General features: G+C 36.6%; 1 protein-coding gene across 7 annotated transcripts in view; it reads right to left on the minus strand.

The window, feature by feature from the left end:
• Positions 1 to 17,983, minus strand: part of Rasal2 (RAS protein activator like 2) — a 263,457-nt gene that overhangs the window by 84,707 nt on the left and 160,767 nt on the right. For 4 of the 7 annotated variants that reach the window (XM_060364514.1, XM_021642625.2, XM_021642626.2 and 1 more), the window contains one exon: positions 2,589 to 2,695. In XM_060364514.1, the coding sequence (XP_060220497.1) occupies positions 2,589 to 2,695 (107 nt within the window). Of the gene's footprint in view, positions 1 to 2,588; positions 2,696 to 3,418; positions 3,699 to 4,041; positions 4,176 to 15,949; positions 16,974 to 17,983 lie in introns of those variants that run through there. The other 3 variants (XM_060364515.1, XM_060364517.1, XM_060364516.1) reach the window with 3 other exon arrangements.

Consider the following 17,983-nt stretch of genomic DNA (forward strand, 5'->3'; position numbering starts at 1 on the left):
TAGACATTCACTGTTAAATGAGCAACAGAGACTACAAGCAAACTAAAAGAGGCAAACAAGGAATGAATATGATCAAAATATATTATATACATGCATGAAATTGCCAATAAATAAAAAGGTTATTTATATAGCATGAAACAGACCTTTCTGGACAGTAAGTTTTATAAAGATCACCTATCGTCAAGATTTAAAGCATTCTCAAATGATATACCCAGTTATACTTTAAAATAATAAAACAAATATAATTTCATTTTTTCTTAGTGATTCGGGATTACTGTTACCAGTAATATAATATTATATAATATTTTATATACTGTATAATATAATACGCTGAAAGAAAATGGCATGTTCCTGGGCTACTAAAACATGTTCGCTATTTGTCTTTTTTTTTCTTTTTTGAAGGGGAAGCTGATAAAAAATTGGGTTCTGTTCCGACAGTTAATTCTAGAGAATTGTCTAGGTGAGGGCTTCTTAGTGGTCGACTCCCCTAGAAATACACGGCTTGGAGACCATACCTTTGCTCATCAGGAGTCCTGTCTTACCGTCTTTATGATTATCAAATGGGTACATGGTCTGTAAGCAGTGCTTGGGATTAAGTATTCTCCTTTCATTGCCTTGAAACATATACTTACAAATGGTTAGTTTTATTAAGATAACAAATTAGTTGCCAATTTGTTATTTAAATAAGTGAAAATTGCAGTTCTTAATAAATTAAAACTTTAAAAAAAGCCTGACCATAAAACTTGACACACAATTTAGGACACTCTTCATTGTTACCACAGTGCAGACAGTATTCTCATTTGTAAACTTTAAGAAAAATGTAAAAAAAAAAAAAAAAAAAAATCACCATTTGGTTTCTGCTAGGCAAGTGTAAACATGCTGAATTGGAACTCAATCTAGTAAACTATATCACTGAACTCTGTCCACAGGGAGTTTTAAATATGGTTAACTGCTATAAAATATACCTAGTTACACACTGAAAAAAATAGCAAAACAAAAAAAATTCATTATTTTTAAAAATTTGGGATCACTATTATTACTGTGACCTGCTCACTGATGTATGATGTACCATACTCACTGATGTATGATGCTATCCTTCACAGTACCTGTCAGAGTGAGGGTGTTCACTGCTGTGAGAAAACACCATGACCAAAAGCAACTTGGGGAGGAAAGGGTTCATTTCAGCTTAAAGTTCGACATCACAGTTCATCACAGGGGGAAATAAGGACAGGACCTGGAAGGACAGGAACCTGGAGGTTATAGAGCGGTGTTGTTTACTGGCTTGCTCAATCTGCTTTCTCGTGCACTGCAGAACTACCAACCCAGGAGAACACAACCCATGATGGGTTGGGCACCAAATCAATCACTAATCAAGGCATTACACCACAAACTTGCCTAAGGTCCAGTTTTATAAAGACATTTTCTAAAGTAAGATTCTTTCTCAGGTATGTCAAGTTGACAGGAAACCAACCAGCACAATTACTAATACATCTTAAGCTATAATGACTTCTTCTTTGTTTAAAAAAAAAGAAGAGGTGAAAGAAATGTTTTTTTTTTCCATTCATAAAAAATAAAGCACATGTAGCTGTGTCTATGGAACTAAGAAATTTACTAAGACATTAAACCTGATGCTCTTCAATAGCTGCTACATTCTGATTACAGTATTAATCTAGCATTCACTTGCAGTCTACAGAAACCTGTAAAACTCTGAAAGATTCTCACAAAAACCTAGATATCCAAACTCCACCCACTCTTAATGTAGAAGAGGTTAAGAATATTATTCTTCAGAGTTAACAGATACAAAACCTCTATTTGTGTTAACTAACATTCATCATACATCCAAAAAAAAAAAAATTCTACTTAAAAGGACATCTCAACTTAAAAGTATTGGAATAAGAACCTTGAAACAATTCTCTTCAAATATGCCTTTCATAACACTACAAATTTTAATATGTTTACAAAATAGGTACATTTCTTACCCAATACTCAAAGAACAAAGATGGCTTAATGAGTTACTTGAGGCTGGCAAGATGGCTCAGCAGGTTTAAGCCACACAAGACCTGAGTTCAATCCCTGGAATCCAGAAGTAGAAGAGGGGACCTCCACATGTACATCATAGCAAATGCATGCCCGCGCGCGTACACACACACACACACACACACTTTTGCAGTGAGATAGAAATGCTGCACCCGGTGGCCAGCTACCCTGCTCTATTATGAGTTTTCCCATTTCAGTATGCTTTTGGCAACTTTTGTACTTGGTATTAATATATTTTTAGCTAATACCTGGATTAAAGGATATCTACAAAGATTTGCACTCTATAGTTCAGAAAAATTCAAATTTAAGGTACCTACTTATTTTTTTAAAAATAGTTCACAAGCAAAACCAATATTCCCTAACATCTAATAGACTTCATACTGGACATGATTTATAGTTGAGCAATAGAAGTTTATAGCTCTGGTGTTTATCCTCAGTATTATAGTGAAATTCCTGAGGAACAAAATGTTTGGATTACTTTAGTCTCAGAAGTAAAAGGGTTTTTTCGTTTGTTTGTTTTTGATTTTTTTTTAGGGGAAAACAACACTTACCGGGACTTTGAAAGGGGAGGTGTTCGCAGTGTCCATGGAGTTGGGTTTCTCTGATGTGCTGGTCCCTGATATACTCCGTCTGCGGGGGGACCTTTCTGCTGGCACCTCTGGAAAAGTAGAGGAAGCAGAAACATCATGAAGAATCCAAATTTCAGACTTTTCCTAAACTATAAAATTGTTTTATCACACACATAACTGTTCTCTTTAAAGGTCCACTCCATTTTTATCTTAACATGCTTTAGAGGTATCTTTGTGATGTTTGACCTATGGAGAAAAAGAAACCGGTCAGGGTTAAGAGTCTATTCTAAGAGACAACTTGTGTCTTCATCTGTGCATATATAAGAAGCAATTCTTCTGAGCTGTCATATGTTTAAGGTTTTCAGGCTCATTTAATAGTTAAATCTTGTACTGTACAGCTCTATTTCTCTATTAGCCATTTAGAAGTTAAGTGAATCAGAAATTCTAATATTCTTGTGAACCATGATTTGACACTGCCTGCACAAAGGTCAAAGTTCGGTTCTATACAGATGATTCACCAGACTGTAATAAAAGCTATGAGAAGACTGAAAGGTGATGCAGGATAAAAGAATATACATGCCTATGCAGATATAAAAATAGACCAGCTTCTCCTTGTTCCGGCTATGTGACCTTACCCACATCTTACTCTGAAATCATAAATCTGTTCAAATGATCCAACAAGGTTAGGATTCTGCAAATGATGTGATCTCAAATTTAACAGCTATAAACCACACTTACGCTACATTTTGAAGATTTTTTTCATACATATACACATATATACATGCACATACAGATATTTATACATATTATACCTTTATCACAACTGCTTCCCATCTCCACTTCAACTGACAGACAGATAGGAATCCAGCTTCTCAGATAACATTAGATAATCTCAACATGAACAAGAAAAAAAAAAAAAACACATCCTAAAAAAAGTATTCTGTGTTATCTTCCAGATCTTAAAAAATAAAGAGTAAACCATGACTCCGGAGACTGACATTTTGATTCCTGCTGTTCTGCCTTTAAAAGATAGATGCAGTTTAAACTTCCATTTCTGGCCTCCTGGCCCCTGGGATCCGTGCTACTTCCACTTAAGAGAAAGCATTTTTTCTCATGCTCCCTCCCTGCCTTGCTCTTCCCCCTCCCTCTCTACAGCTTGCAGAGAGCGAGCGAGAAAGAAACACACAGGACTGCAGCTATTCATTCAATCAATCGTCCGACTGCACATCCTCATTAGTTACTTTTAGGCTATTAACAGGCATCCATTGCCTCCCCTCACTTACAGAAAATCTCTCTGTATTACACTAATCTGTAACAGAAAAAAAAAAGCACTGAAATTTAAATTTGGCTAGTGTTAAAAGGACACCATTTTACACAGACCCAGTAATGCACGCAAATCAATGCTGCCGAAGAAGAGCCAACTGGAAGTGCTTACCCTATTACTGTTTGCATGCTGGATACAGGTCTTCTTTTCATCTCCTTGTGACATCTTGACCATTAAGACATTAGCCAAATTACAATATTCCTAATGACTGAGAAGTTGATACCGCAGCTTATATGCCTGCAGTAGAAGACAGTTCCGTGATATTGCTGTATTTTAAATTTATGACTAGTAACTGTGTCGGCTTCTCTCTAACCATCAGTGGATAAATGAGTCTTAATGCACGAAGTCATTTTCAGAATTAGGCACACGTGACTTCTAACATACATCTCTGAAAGATGGCAGTATAATTAACTCAGATTCATGGCGATGGCACAAAGGAATTTAAGCAAATCAGCTTGTTGGAGTACACTACACAGCAAGACCTTCAGACTTCAAGACATGACTTTAAGGGTGATATATTCAATCCTAGTCAAGTGATTCTAAAGTTGGGGGACATGACAGGCAGATATGCTAAGGCAGGAGAACATCTCATATTTTCTCTTATAATTATCTATAAAGGTTCTGTAACTTCATATTAAGATGCAGATATTTTAATCTCTGAATAAATGACAGAGAAACCAAACTGGGAGAAAAATAAGTTTAATTAGCTATGATAAAATGATAGAATGAAACAGTTTCCTTAATATGCAATGTTCTGGTTAATGAAAAAAATTGAAACTCATTTCCTCACTTTCTTCCAAACATCTAATTTTAGTTTTGGGCTTATGAACTCATTAGGCAAATATATTTCAATGCTTTCACTGTTTGAAATTGTATTGGCTAAAGTGAGCAACTACATTTCAAAACCCAGTAACTATGGTTACTTATTATACTTTTTATCTCCACATGATAAAAATAAACAACTCCTGTAGTTCAGAGGTTATTATATCCAAAGAGAATAAATTAAATTATTCTTGAAGAGGTACAGTAACTCAACCCGTGAAAAGAGTAAGTACTTTATATTACTAATTTCCCACCCTCTACAAATAGTTTATCTCTAGATACAGAATAATCCCTTGAATGACCATGAGTTTCATTTTCACAAGGTCTGTTCCCTTAAAGACCAATGCAACTTAAAAAGAAGAGAGCGGTCTCAACAGGAGACTAACTGGAAGCTTGCTGGATTGGTCAGTCACTGGTAGGCCCTGCTGTGTGTACACAGTGTGCGCCTGTGTAACGCAGATGATAGAGGTCAGGCTTGTGAAGTCCACAGGAAAGCAAAGACTCAGAGCTGTTTGTGTGATATTCTGTGCTAAGAATTTGAGGTTTCTGGTCAGCTGGGATTGAAAAGTTGGCTGTGATTATCAAAAAAGAACAACCCCACTAAAGTGAAATCTTTGCTATACTGTGAAAATTGATGCTAGTTAGATGGGGCTGAAAGATCAGCTGTACTTAATAAGAGATGAGCACGACTGAGGTGCAATCTGCTAGGAAGTTTTTCCCCTCCCCAGGTCAGCACACAGAGCTGTGCTTCAGAGGAAGCCAAGGCTGCATCTCAAGCTGACAGCTGAACTTAGTACTGTGTAAAAGTCCTCAGCATGGTTTTTGTGGCATTAGACCTGCAGAGAGCATTGGTGAAGGTCAAGTTTCAGTTGCAGGTGAGACAAGAGCATATTGGAGATGCCAGGACCGTGGTGATCTCTAAGAAAAACTGCAGGTGTGCAGTGGAGCTGGTCTGTGCCTACCAGACAAGCTATGTGTGATGTGGACGGCAATGCTGGAGAAAAGGAGCTGCCCAACTACTTGGGAGCCCAAATGTTACACAATGAAATATTTACATTGTTGGATAGTTTTGTCTTGGTTGTATTTGTCTGGTTCTTCCCTCTTGGAATAAGAAATATATAACTTTTTTATTGTACAGGAGCCCACAGTGGAGAGACTTTGGACTTTTAAAGAGTCACTGGATTTTCAGAGAGCCTAAGCCTTTATCTTAAGTTTCTAATACAAAAGGTATCTCTGGTTCTTAGTGGTAACAGCCAGGCCTTTTGACTGAAGTAAAAATACTTTAAGACCAAGCCATCATTTATTATGCTTTATTTCAGAGAAATGTTTTAAATGACTTCCATCTGTAATCCAGACAGTAATACTTTAGATCTGGAATTATCCTCCCCATTTTACAGACACTGAAACAAGATGTTCTAGTACTCTACCCATGTCTGCCCAGCAGGCAAGAGGCAAAATGAGGATTAGAACCCACGCAGTCTGCATTTAGAGCCTGTGCTTTTAACCACCAGGCATGCTACCTTGCTCTCTGTGTTTTACATAATTGGCTATAATGGAGGGAAACCGTAACTACAGAGACACTAGCTTTCTCACTGTTCCTAAAAACAACTCAAGAAATTCTAACAGTATATTCACAATTCTTTGTATTTTAAAGACGAGTAAGGCATACATACTAAGTGTTTACTCCAAACATGGCCTATCAAGGAAGACTTAACCCTGGAATCCTGATGCTGGTAAGACGCTCCAAGACAAAAATACACAGAACTGAGGCACTGAGACAAAGGGGGAAGGCATATAACTTAATAACACAGTGTAACAGTGAAGAAAAAAAAAAAAAAAAAAAAAAAGAATACCTGAAACTATTTATGTTAAAACATAGGTGGTGGGAGTAGGAAACATTATAGAAAATAATATGCCCTTCAACACTTTTATAGTAATCTTCAACATATGAGACAACTACCTCCACAAATTCTAGGAGACAGACTAAATTAATTAAGGTCTTAGGCTTTGCAAAGAATAACCTCTAAATAACTAACAGTACTGTTTGGCCTAAAATGACCATTTCGAGCATTTCAATCTATTTATAAGATTTTTCTGGCCTCACAGTTTTGGTAGGTTACATTTGTTGTCAACTCTGGAAGATATTATCTCTTCAGATTTCTACAGATAGCCCTTAAGACTTTTTCTGTATTACCCCCACTTTGTTGTTGCTATTTTTCTTTTTCTTTTTTCCAGAGACAAGGTCAAACCCCCCTCAATCTCATGATTCTTTACCAGCCTCTGAGTGCCGGGATTATAGGTGTGTGCCCTTGCATATGTCCTGTCTTGGGCTTTTCTGATGCTGAGTTAATAATATGTTTTGCTTTTTAACAAGCATCACTTATTAAAGCATAAAGTAATGTGCATCACTTTATTTACAGATATGCTCTACAGTTTTTAACACTGTGTCTATAACTGACTCAGTAATGTAACTGGAAGTACATGCTTAGGTTTACTGAAACAATAATTTCAGTATTCAGTGATTATTTTAAAAAGATTTAGACTGATTATGCCAAGGCATTTTAAAAAATTTAGTTCCTCACTCATACATAACTTTTATTAATAAAATGAATGTACTGAAAAGAGAAAAACCCAGATTTTAGGGAGGCTGAGGCAGAAAAGATAACCTCAGCCCAGGAGTCTGAGGTCACCCTAAGCAGTATCAAGAGAACCCGATCCCACAAACCAGGTAAAAAAATGGGCATGGAGGAAATGATGGAGAAGGAAAGAATAGACAGGAGAGAGAATATGAATACAAATGTATAGACCTGTAATATAAATAGGAAACAAGCATTTACTGAGAATAAAATGTGCATATGGCATAGCATAAAACCAAATACTGAGCATCAGTAACTAGACAAGGTAACAGAAATGGGGAAAACCATACTGCTGGTTTATTCCCCTTTAGCACTAAGTCAGTATCGAGTCTATCTCTGAAATGCCTATCAGCTTCATTTTAGCCAACCATTAACATCTTAATGTAGAGGCTTTTTATTTTAGGCAAATTATGACAGGGATCTCCTAGTTATTAATTTTCCATCTAGTTAATGTTATCTTGTGCACAATTATAAGATTGATTCCCCCCAAATGTTGCATTTTTGATGAATTACTTTACACAATCAAGCATTTAGGGAAAAAAAAAAATCAAACACATTCTTGACACATTCCTTTTCTTTGCCAAAAATTTGCCTTAGTTTGACGATCTGTGAAAGCTGGTCACACTCCTTCTCTGGGGCCTGTCCTTAGCAGTATTTTACCCTCTTATCAAATTGCAGGTGACCCGCAGTTCAGCCACTACTATAAAGCGCACTCTGAGGCTCACTCTGCTAGATTATATGTTCTCTAGTCTTCCCCGCTGAACTAAACACATTATCAGCTACACTAGTGTCCTGAAGCAGAGGTCTCACACTCCCAGTTTCAATAATGTCAAACAAATGTTTACATGTCAAACAAAATGAGTAATCATCTCAATATTTGCTTTTATTAGAATACGACAAAAGATGATAAGTACCTTTTTGTTTGTTTTTTCAAGACAGTGTTTCTTTGTGTAGCCTTGGCTATCCTCGACTGGCTTTGTAGACCAGGTTCACCTCAAACTCATAGATATGCCTGCCTCTGCCTCCTGGAATGCTGGGATTACGGGAGTGTGCCACTGTGCCTGTAACAGTCTATCTCTGAAATGAGAACTATTTATATTGAGGTTTCTGGTCAGCTGGGATTGAAAAGCTGGCTGTGATTATCAAAAAAGAACAACCACACTAAAGGAACTTTTAACTAAAAATAGTTAAGTACCCTAAATGTGGATAACCCTTAACCTCTTTAATACACGCATATACTTATAATAATGATTTTATTCAGTTGAATTATATAGGACTGCCATCTTATTATAGGGATAAAAGGTAAATTTTCAGCTTCTCATATGGAATTAACTTCATATTTAATACAGTTTTTATTGTTCTCATTCCAAAATTGAATTGATCCTACCATCCGGACAAGTTTAACAATCAGTCTTTACATTCATTAACTTGAATGATTAGCTATAATTGAGACTTCGATAAATAAGCTCCATGGAAGGTTAGGTATAAAAGCTTTGAGGGTTTTGCCATCTATACACCACTCATATAAAATACAGGTGTGCGGTGGTACACACCTGTAATCCCAGCACTCTGGAAGGCAGGTGCAGGTGGACATCTGTGAGTTCAAGGCCATCCTGGTCTACAAAGTGAGTTCAGGAGAGCCAAGGCTACACAGCGAAACCCTGTCTCAGAAAAAAAAAAGATCACAAAATAGCAAATTTTACTAGGTATACATAAATATAAATTAATAGTGTTTAATTGCAGATATCTTCTTATTCAAGTTTCATTTTATTTACTTTTTTAGTTTTATAACTGCTCATCCTCTCAACTTTTTTGAAAAAACATCTTCTGTTCCCCCTGCCCCACTTTCTCAAATTCCTAAACAAAGGAAGAAAAATAAATCCAAGGGAGTCCGGAAAATACCTGACAAAAGCGAGTCATATGAAAGGGGAGGAGGTCCTCCCCTATTAGTGGACTTGGAAAGGGGCAGGGAGGAGATGAGGGAGGGAGGGTGGGATTGGGGAGGGAATGAGGGATACAGCTGGGATACAGAATTAACAAAATGTAACTAATGAGAAAAATAAAATTATGGAAAGAAAAAAAATAAATCCAAGGGAACCAACAACCCATAAGGTATAATATGATTCAATCGCCATACTTCGGTTTTAGCATAGTTCATAGGTGTTCTGGGTTGTTTATATACTGTGTACATTGTCAAATATATTTCTGTAAGGTTTTTTTTTATGATAGTCTCCCAGTTTTGATTTTAATTACGTGAATGTGTCTGTGTATTGAGCATGTGTACCTGAGTGTGGGTGCTCAGTGATGTCAGATTCCCTGGAGCTGAAATTACAAGTGACTGTTGAGTCACCAGATAAATGCTGGTACTGTAAACTGGACTCGGATGCTCTACAAGAGCTGAATATAACTCTAAGGCCTTTAACAATAGTGCACAATTATTTTTGCTCTTAGAGCCATTTTTTTAGCCCATAGTCTCCACATTTCAGTCTTTAATTTTCTGTAATATTTCCTTCTTCAGTTTTAAGTGTTATATTTTTCTATTTTGATCAAATCTTGTCATTTGATTGTTTTCATTAGATTTTTTTTTTTTTTAGCTCCCTCCCTCATTCCCTCTCAATCCCTCCCTACCTCCTTCATCTCCTCCCATGCCCTTTTCAAGTCCACTGATAGGGGAGGTCCTCCTCCCTTCTATCTGACCCTAGCCTATTTGGTCACATCAGGACTGACTGAATTGTCTTCCTCTGTGGCCTGGTTTTCTTTAGATTTTTAAGACAATAATTCTTGGCTTTATTAATTCTATCATATTTATATTTTCTAGTTCATTATTATCTGTCTCATCTTTATTAGATCTTTTAAAATACTTTCTTTGGGGTTCTTTATCCTTTTTCTAAACTGGTAAATTAAACACTTATCTCATTAATTTTTTTACTCCTTTCTTCCAGTATAACAAGCTATATTTCAACTAGCTACAACATTATAGGCTGAATTTACAACTCCAGCAAAATCCCACAGGGTTCGTTTTGTTTGGGTTGATGGTCTGCTTATTGTTTTTATTATTATTTGAGACAGTCTCAATATGTAGTCCAGCCTGGCTTAAAATTTGTCATCTTCCTGCCTCGACCTCCAGAGTGCTGAGATTATAGGACTATAAAACATCAGAAAAGAAAGAGACGGGAAAATGGAGTATCTATCTGACAAGAGCAATTTCAATAATTTTAGACAATATTGGTTCAGTCAAAACATTTTATAAAACGTATCTTCAGTGCGGTCCTGAGACAGTGCTGTACTTCAGTGCTGTACTAAGAGAAGACCCCCATCTTGTTGGAAGCAGAAGAATATTAGATACTACATAAATACACACAGACACACAATTAACTGCAATGCATGACTGGGTGTGATAAACACCTCAAACTTAGAACCTGTCATCTCCTAATTTTTCTCATTTTCTGTTGTTGAATGTCTGTATACATTGTTGGTTTCTGGTTTCTTACACCAAAATATTAACCCTTGCTTTAATTACATCCTCAATCATAAATCCACAAATGTCCTCTTACTCTCCTCTACTGAAAAGCCAATGACTTCTACCCAAAATTTTGTATGAGCTCCACATTTTAAAAGTGTTTCCTTTCTTTTTAAGAAAAATATTTTTATTTAACGTGTGTGACTGTTTTGCCTGTGTATATGTATGTGCATCTCATGTATGCAGAGGCTGGAGGAATGCATTAGAACACCTTTGAACTAGAGTTACAGATGGCTGTAAGCTGCCATGTGGGTGCTGGGAACCAAACCTGAGTCCTCTAAAAGAATAGCAAGTGCCTTTAACCACTAAGCCATCTCTTCAGCCTCATGTTTCCTTTCTATTCCTTTCTATCTTAGATATCTTTAGGCAAGAATCTTAACTTGTGGCTTTTACTGTCTTAACAAAAGACAGAATTTGTCCCGACTTTAAGTTGTCAAGTCCAGTGGTCTTCCCTAATGTCTCTGTGGTATTCACCACCACTGTCACTACCGGCCACACTGCTGCCATTTCTTCCCTTAGCACAGTGGCACCACACCATCCCAGCTTTCCTCCTCCATTTATGGTTATCTACTCTGTATCCCCTCTTCTCTGCATATCAAAACACCAGTGTTCCTCAAGGTTGACTACCATCCCTGATGTTTTCTGTTTGTCTCTTCCTGTCAGTCTGACAACAGTAAGTATCACTGCAGAGGTTTTGAATGCCAATCATCTTCCTTCTGTAGGCAAATGGCTCTTAAATCTTGATTTCTACCTGTGACACAATTTCCAATGATCAGAAGCTTGTCCATATGTATACTATCCACTTCAAACTCAACACAGAATTCAACATCTTCTCTTAATAATAGCTCCCTTTCTCAACTTGATTTCTGTTAACAGTATCATCATTCTTCCAAATTCAAAATATGTTTTGACTCATTTTATTCTAATTTTCCCATCAGTTTTGCTTACAAAGTCTTTGTAGTGTCTCCCCGCCTTTTATTCTCTTCAAGCTATGCAAACATTTACCTGCACTTAAGTTTTCAAGTTGGTGGGAAGATAGGTGATTGAGTCTTCTTTTTAGAGGCATTTACAGGCAGGGGAGATGGCTGAACAACTAAGAGCACTCACTGTGTAAACCTTATGACCTGAGCTCGACTACTAGAGAAACCGTGAGAAAAAAAAAAAAGAAAGAAAGAAAGTTAAAAAACCAGATGGAATGGTATGCATCTTTAATCTCAGCGTTCCAATGGAATGAATCAACCTGACACTTCCCCTGCCCTTATAGTGTACGTGCATGTGTGTATAAGCATATACACTAATACATTTAAAAAAAAAACCCTATTAGGGTCTTTTGTAGTTCACTTTCTTAAAAAGTTTTAAATTTTATTTTATGTGTGAATGTTTTGGCTGCATGTATGTCTGTGCACTATGTGTGTGTACCTGGTGCTCATGGAGAGAATCAGATCCCTTGAGACTGGAGTTATAGATGGTTGTGAACCACCACATAGGTGCTGGAAATCAAACCCAGGTCTTCTGCGAGAGCAACAAGTGCTCTTAACTGTTGACTCATCACTTCAGCTCTCCATAATCTATTTTTAATGATAAATAATCAAAACAATAATTATAATAGAGAGGGATGAATATTAGAACAGAAACCATTACTGCATAGAACACACTGGCTTAACTGCTTTTAATCTTTCCCTTCTTAGCCCTAATTTTAGATCTATGTCCTCTTAAAAGTTCGTTTTGAAGTGGGCATGGTAGTATACACATCCAATTCCAGACCTGGGAAGTAGTGGAAGGAAGATCAAGCGTGTAAGGCCAACACAGGCTACATGAGATCCTATCTAAACAAACAAACAAACAAACAAACAAACACAAATTTTGAATGCACAATTCTCTTGATTAAATATTTTTAATTCTTTCCAACAGCTTGTAAGATAAAACTGTTAGTCATTCATTAGCCTGTCACACCAAGTTTTACAGTAAGTTCTAAATACTCTTCGTTATCTTTCATTACTTTCTACACAAACCCCATTCCTTTCAAGTCAGTTTACTACTGGGTCAGAAAATAATTTAATATTCTGCATGACCCCATTTTCATACAAGGAAAACCTACTGTCTTAATAAATATATATTTGATTCTTTTGAGATTCATATTAACTCCTCTCCATTCAGCATTCATAATTAGAAATGAATTCTCCCCTCTTCAAAGGCCCAAAGCAATTTTCACCTGAATAAATAATTTCACAATTAGGTACTGCCTTTTTTTGGCCAGGGTTGTCTTGGCTTATCATTGAATTGTTCTCATTTAACTTGTTCACAGTTTATTGTTAGTTCCTAGCCATATTCTGTGTTCTTGAGCAGTTTGATCTTACACTTTTTTTTGTGTCCACATGCAGTATCTAACAGTGTCTTGAACACTATTTCTTTAAGTGCTGCTGAGAAAAGAAGCAAGGCATGTACAATGGTAGGAAAAGCCTCTGGCCAAGACTTGGAAAGTTGGTGGGTTTAGTAGGTGCAAGGATTTTGAGATCCTATGAACAGTGGAACATGAGGGGAAAATGGCAATGTTTTAAGTTGGGATCTTAACTTTGTTTGACAGGTTATATGAGTAAAATAACAAACAGGTATAGTTTTATTACTTTAGCGGTGTGTCAAATTAACAAGCACATCTGAATACTGCTGTCTAAATGTGATATCCTTAAGTCTAACTAGCACAAAGAACTTCTCTTGAATCTTTTCTAGACAGGAATTTTATTTGAAACCCCCAGGAAAGAAATCAGAGCTTGACAGGCTCTCTGATATGAAGTCTTGATTTTTTTCTTTCATCCTATATTATCATAAAGCAGATACAATTATTTATTTTTCCTTGGCATCATTGGGCATAATATGTTTTCATGAATGGCAATTATGTTAGCAAATGACAAAGGTTTTATTTAATCCTCTACTCAGTATGAGCTGTATCCAAAGATTTTGTTCCTAGTTCTTCTAGAAGAGTTTAATAAATTCTTCATTATTTATAGATGAAGATGCTTAACGTCTACAGTCAGGAATGGGCTTTAATACTGAAGATAAGATTTGCTGGTTGCATGTGGTGACTCACACCTATAGTCTATCTGGGAGGCCGAAGGAGGATTCTGTAAATTAGAGGTCAGCCTGAGCTACACAGTAAGTCCCAAGCCAGCCTGCGCTACAAAGTGAGTCCCTATCTCAAAACACCAAACCAACTCCCACCCCAAGATTTCCATACATCCAGGGCTCAGTGCTGCAGACCTAAGCATGGGATTCATGGTTGTCTACTCATTCACAGTTAAACTGTTTTATGGCACTCAAGCAAAATGTATTTCTTATACATGCTAAACTTTCCTTTCATTAAACAGGCAGGCAACTGAATATTGTCTATGCCTTAATCAGTGTAATGATATATACAGATTTGCGTTTCTATCCTAAGTAAGTTGTAGTATACCTGTCCTTATCACCTCTACTTGTGGGCAAACATGAATTACAAAAACCATAACTCCCTTAAGTCAGAGGGCAGGTGCAAGGGTGGGCAAGGGTACCAATGTAGTATTGTTTTAAATTTATTTACATATTTTTATTTAACCAAATTCTTTTCAGGTACAGTAAGATAAAGACAAAGAAAAAGGGGGAGAAGAGAGAGGGAAGGAGTGGAAGAGAGGGAAAAGGAGAGGGAGGGAATGACTGAGACTCTAGGCTTGATAATTGGAACTTATAAATGTATTAAACAGCAAGGAAACAATCTTTAAAAACGACTCTGCCTTCTTTTCCCATGATGCAGTAGGATCCACCTTGTTGGTTTACTGAAGGGTATCTGTATTTACTTTCTTGAACTTAGGTTTTCCTGTATGTATGTGTATGTACTGGGTCAAAGGAATAGGAAACAAGTAGAATGAGACCAGACTTGAAAGACACCAAAACTTAAAAGATATACACAGTTTTTTTTATAGTTATACAAATGTATAATTATGTTATAATTTCATTATGTTATGAAACCATGATAAACAAAGAGTAGGGTTAACATCTAAACATGTCAATATGATGATAGAACTGGAAAAGACTAGATTAGGATGATCGATGATCCCTTTATATCTCAGCTACAGAGGGCTAAGGTTGAACAACAAATTGAATTAAATAAAACAAAAGAAACTTATGTTAACTACAAAGCAATGTAAATTAACTATAAAATATATATAAATAGTAGTAGAAGTATATTTGGAACTGACCGAAGACTACTCATAGATCTTAAAATAATATTCATAAAAAATTAACTAGAAGATCACAAGGATTTCATTCATTTATAATAAAGGTATACTAATATGTACACAAACATAAGTGATTAGAATGAATAAAATGATACATTTAAAAACAATCATTAATAAACAGAGGTACTCACACAGGCATATGAAGGTTTCCTATTACAATAAAAATAGGGTTGCATTTATAACCTAACTTTCCTAGCTATCTATCATACCTACAACTCCAAGATCAATAATTGCCACTTAGAAATTTATTAAAAAGCATCTGTAAGTACAAAGTTAAAGTAATTTTTGGTCCATTTGTCCAATTTTATAAGCTCAGGAAAAATCCTTTATGATTCCTGCAAATGCACTTTGCACAAAAGCTACTTCTTGGTGTTTTGTGCACACAAAGCATCTCCCTCCCTCCCTCTCACATGGCAAGCCTCCCTTGTCACTATACTGACAGTAATGTAAATTAATAGTACATTTTGGCTACTAGAAGTTATCTATACATGAACAGCTGGCCAGATGACATGGTGAGCTTTGTATGGAGCTAGCACTCTTTGTTAAAGCAAAGCAAATCATCCCTTATTGCTCATACCCAGTGAAGGCAGCGCTATGTCTACAGACAACAACAACAACAAAAACACCTTGAAACACACACAACTCAAACACATTTTTCTTAGTTCTTTCTTTTTTACAATTACAAAGCTAGATTTAGAAAATTTGGGGTGTTATTACCCAAAGTACAAAAAGTTTGGACAACAAAGGGTTACAAGAACAAGAAAGCCCTACCTTACCCAGAAATGACAGAAGACTCTTCTCCTCTTCGGTGCTACTATCCAACCACTCCGCCACATCACCAGGGGAAAGGAGACTCATTCTCCAGCCAGAAAACTTTTCCATACAGAGTACAATTACTGAATGATGAAGCGGCAAGAAAGAGATACAAAGACTAGATTCTTGGGAAGGTCTAATACTAAAATCGTGGGGCTAGGCTGCAATGATAAAAAAGAAAATGTGATCCTCTCTCCACTCTGAAAGAATTCTCTGTGACATCAATCTAACACAACAGTGGGGGTAGAAAAATGAGGGAATAGAGAGGGTTAAAAGAGGGTGGTAGGATAGAAGAAAGAGATTTGTTCTCTGTCTCTTTTTTGTTAAGCTTTACACTGAAAGAGAAAGCCAGAATAAAATTGAATAATGATCTGTTTTTAATGACAAGAGAAAGCATGGAGAAATACAGAATAAAGACACTCAAAAACTAGAAATAAATAAAAGGCGAGGGGGTCCTACACGGAAACAGCCTTGAGAACCGGACAGCACAACAGCTAATCAGCTAGGTAAAGCACATCAAACAAAAACAAAGATCCGAGAACAAACTCAGCATTTTGTTTTGTTCTGAGCAGAGAGGGTTTTCAAATTTCCTTTCAGTCAGAACTGCAGCTCCCTCCCTATCCCTTTCCTGCCTTAGCTGTTTCAGCAGCATCCCAGCCCCCTCCAGGAGGATTTCCTGTAGCAAAGGCAGGTTGATAAATCCGTGAATAGGAAGCTCTCATCTCTCCTTTTCTTCTCCTCCTCCATTCCTCCCCCCACCTCGCATGGCGACTGCATTGATCGACAATAATGGAATCTGTAACAGACTGCCAACAGCAACATTAAGGATATTACAAGTCCACTTCATAAGAATTCGAGCTGGTGGTCGGAACTTGGGGGCAATTCTGGGCTTCTAGTCAATAGCTGTCTTTCTTTGGAAGAAAGGGTGCATGCGTGGCTGTGTGTGTGTGTGTGTGTGTGTGTGACAAAATCAAACCCACCCTCTGAAAGTCAGCTGAAATCATCACCTCTCAGATTTTCCCTGACACCTAATAGGAGGAGCTACTAGGACTCGCATCATATTTTCATTGTCAGTGCTCCTATTAGGGAACACTACTTGTTTACATAGTGGTTCCCCCATTATACCTCATGCCTTTAGAAAGCAAAGCCTATTCTACTAATTAAAACATTAATATCTAGCATATGGATGTCATGAATATCTACTGAAAGACATATTACTGAAGGTGAGATTTTAATTTTTTGTGCAAAAGAAAACAATATTAAATAATCTCATATATTCCTAATTGAAAGTTCCTTGATGTTAGTTTTCACATTAACAATCAAAATAAAACCTTCTTAAATTGCATCTTATTTATTAGAGCAAAGAAAAAAAGCAGAGTACACTATCAGCAAAACCATTCAGCTCTATAAACCTTTTCTGTAGACTAAATGAGGAAGGGACCAAAGTGAAGTCCTCTGTTGAGACTATGTCACTATGTAAAGCATCACACCGGATTTCCTAACAGGTATAACTTAACATGAATTCATCCTCGTTATATAAACTATCCTTAAAAATAAGGCAATAAAACTTACCGAAAGATACTGTTCCCTCATTTACTTGATATTCCTGATTTTCATCACAGCTGCCCGTACTTACAAGCTTAGAGTCAGTCTACATAAGTGCTAATATATGCCAAGCACTATTTTAAGCCCTGAGATAGAGACAGCTGCAAACAAGACAGTCAAAATCTCTGGCCTTAAGAGGCTCAGTGTATGGGAAAGTAGTAAATAACAGACAAGATTAAAAGTAATGTTATGTTTCACAGTAATAGCACAAAAAAAGAAAACAAAGAAGGTGAGATGTACAATTTTAAAGCAGGTAGTCAGTCAACACATCAAGAGATGTCTACAGCATGAAAGTAGTGGGTCTCAGGAAGAAGGAAGGACCAGTTAAGCTTAGAAGCAGGAACAGCTAAAAGGCAGCACAGCTAGACTGGAAAGATGAAAACAAAAAACCA

The sequence above is a fragment of the Meriones unguiculatus genome, chromosome 11, assembly GCF_030254825.1.
Source record: "Meriones unguiculatus strain TT.TT164.6M chromosome 11, Bangor_MerUng_6.1, whole genome shotgun sequence".
NCBI classification, from domain to species: domain Eukaryota; kingdom Metazoa; phylum Chordata; class Mammalia; order Rodentia; family Muridae; genus Meriones; species Meriones unguiculatus.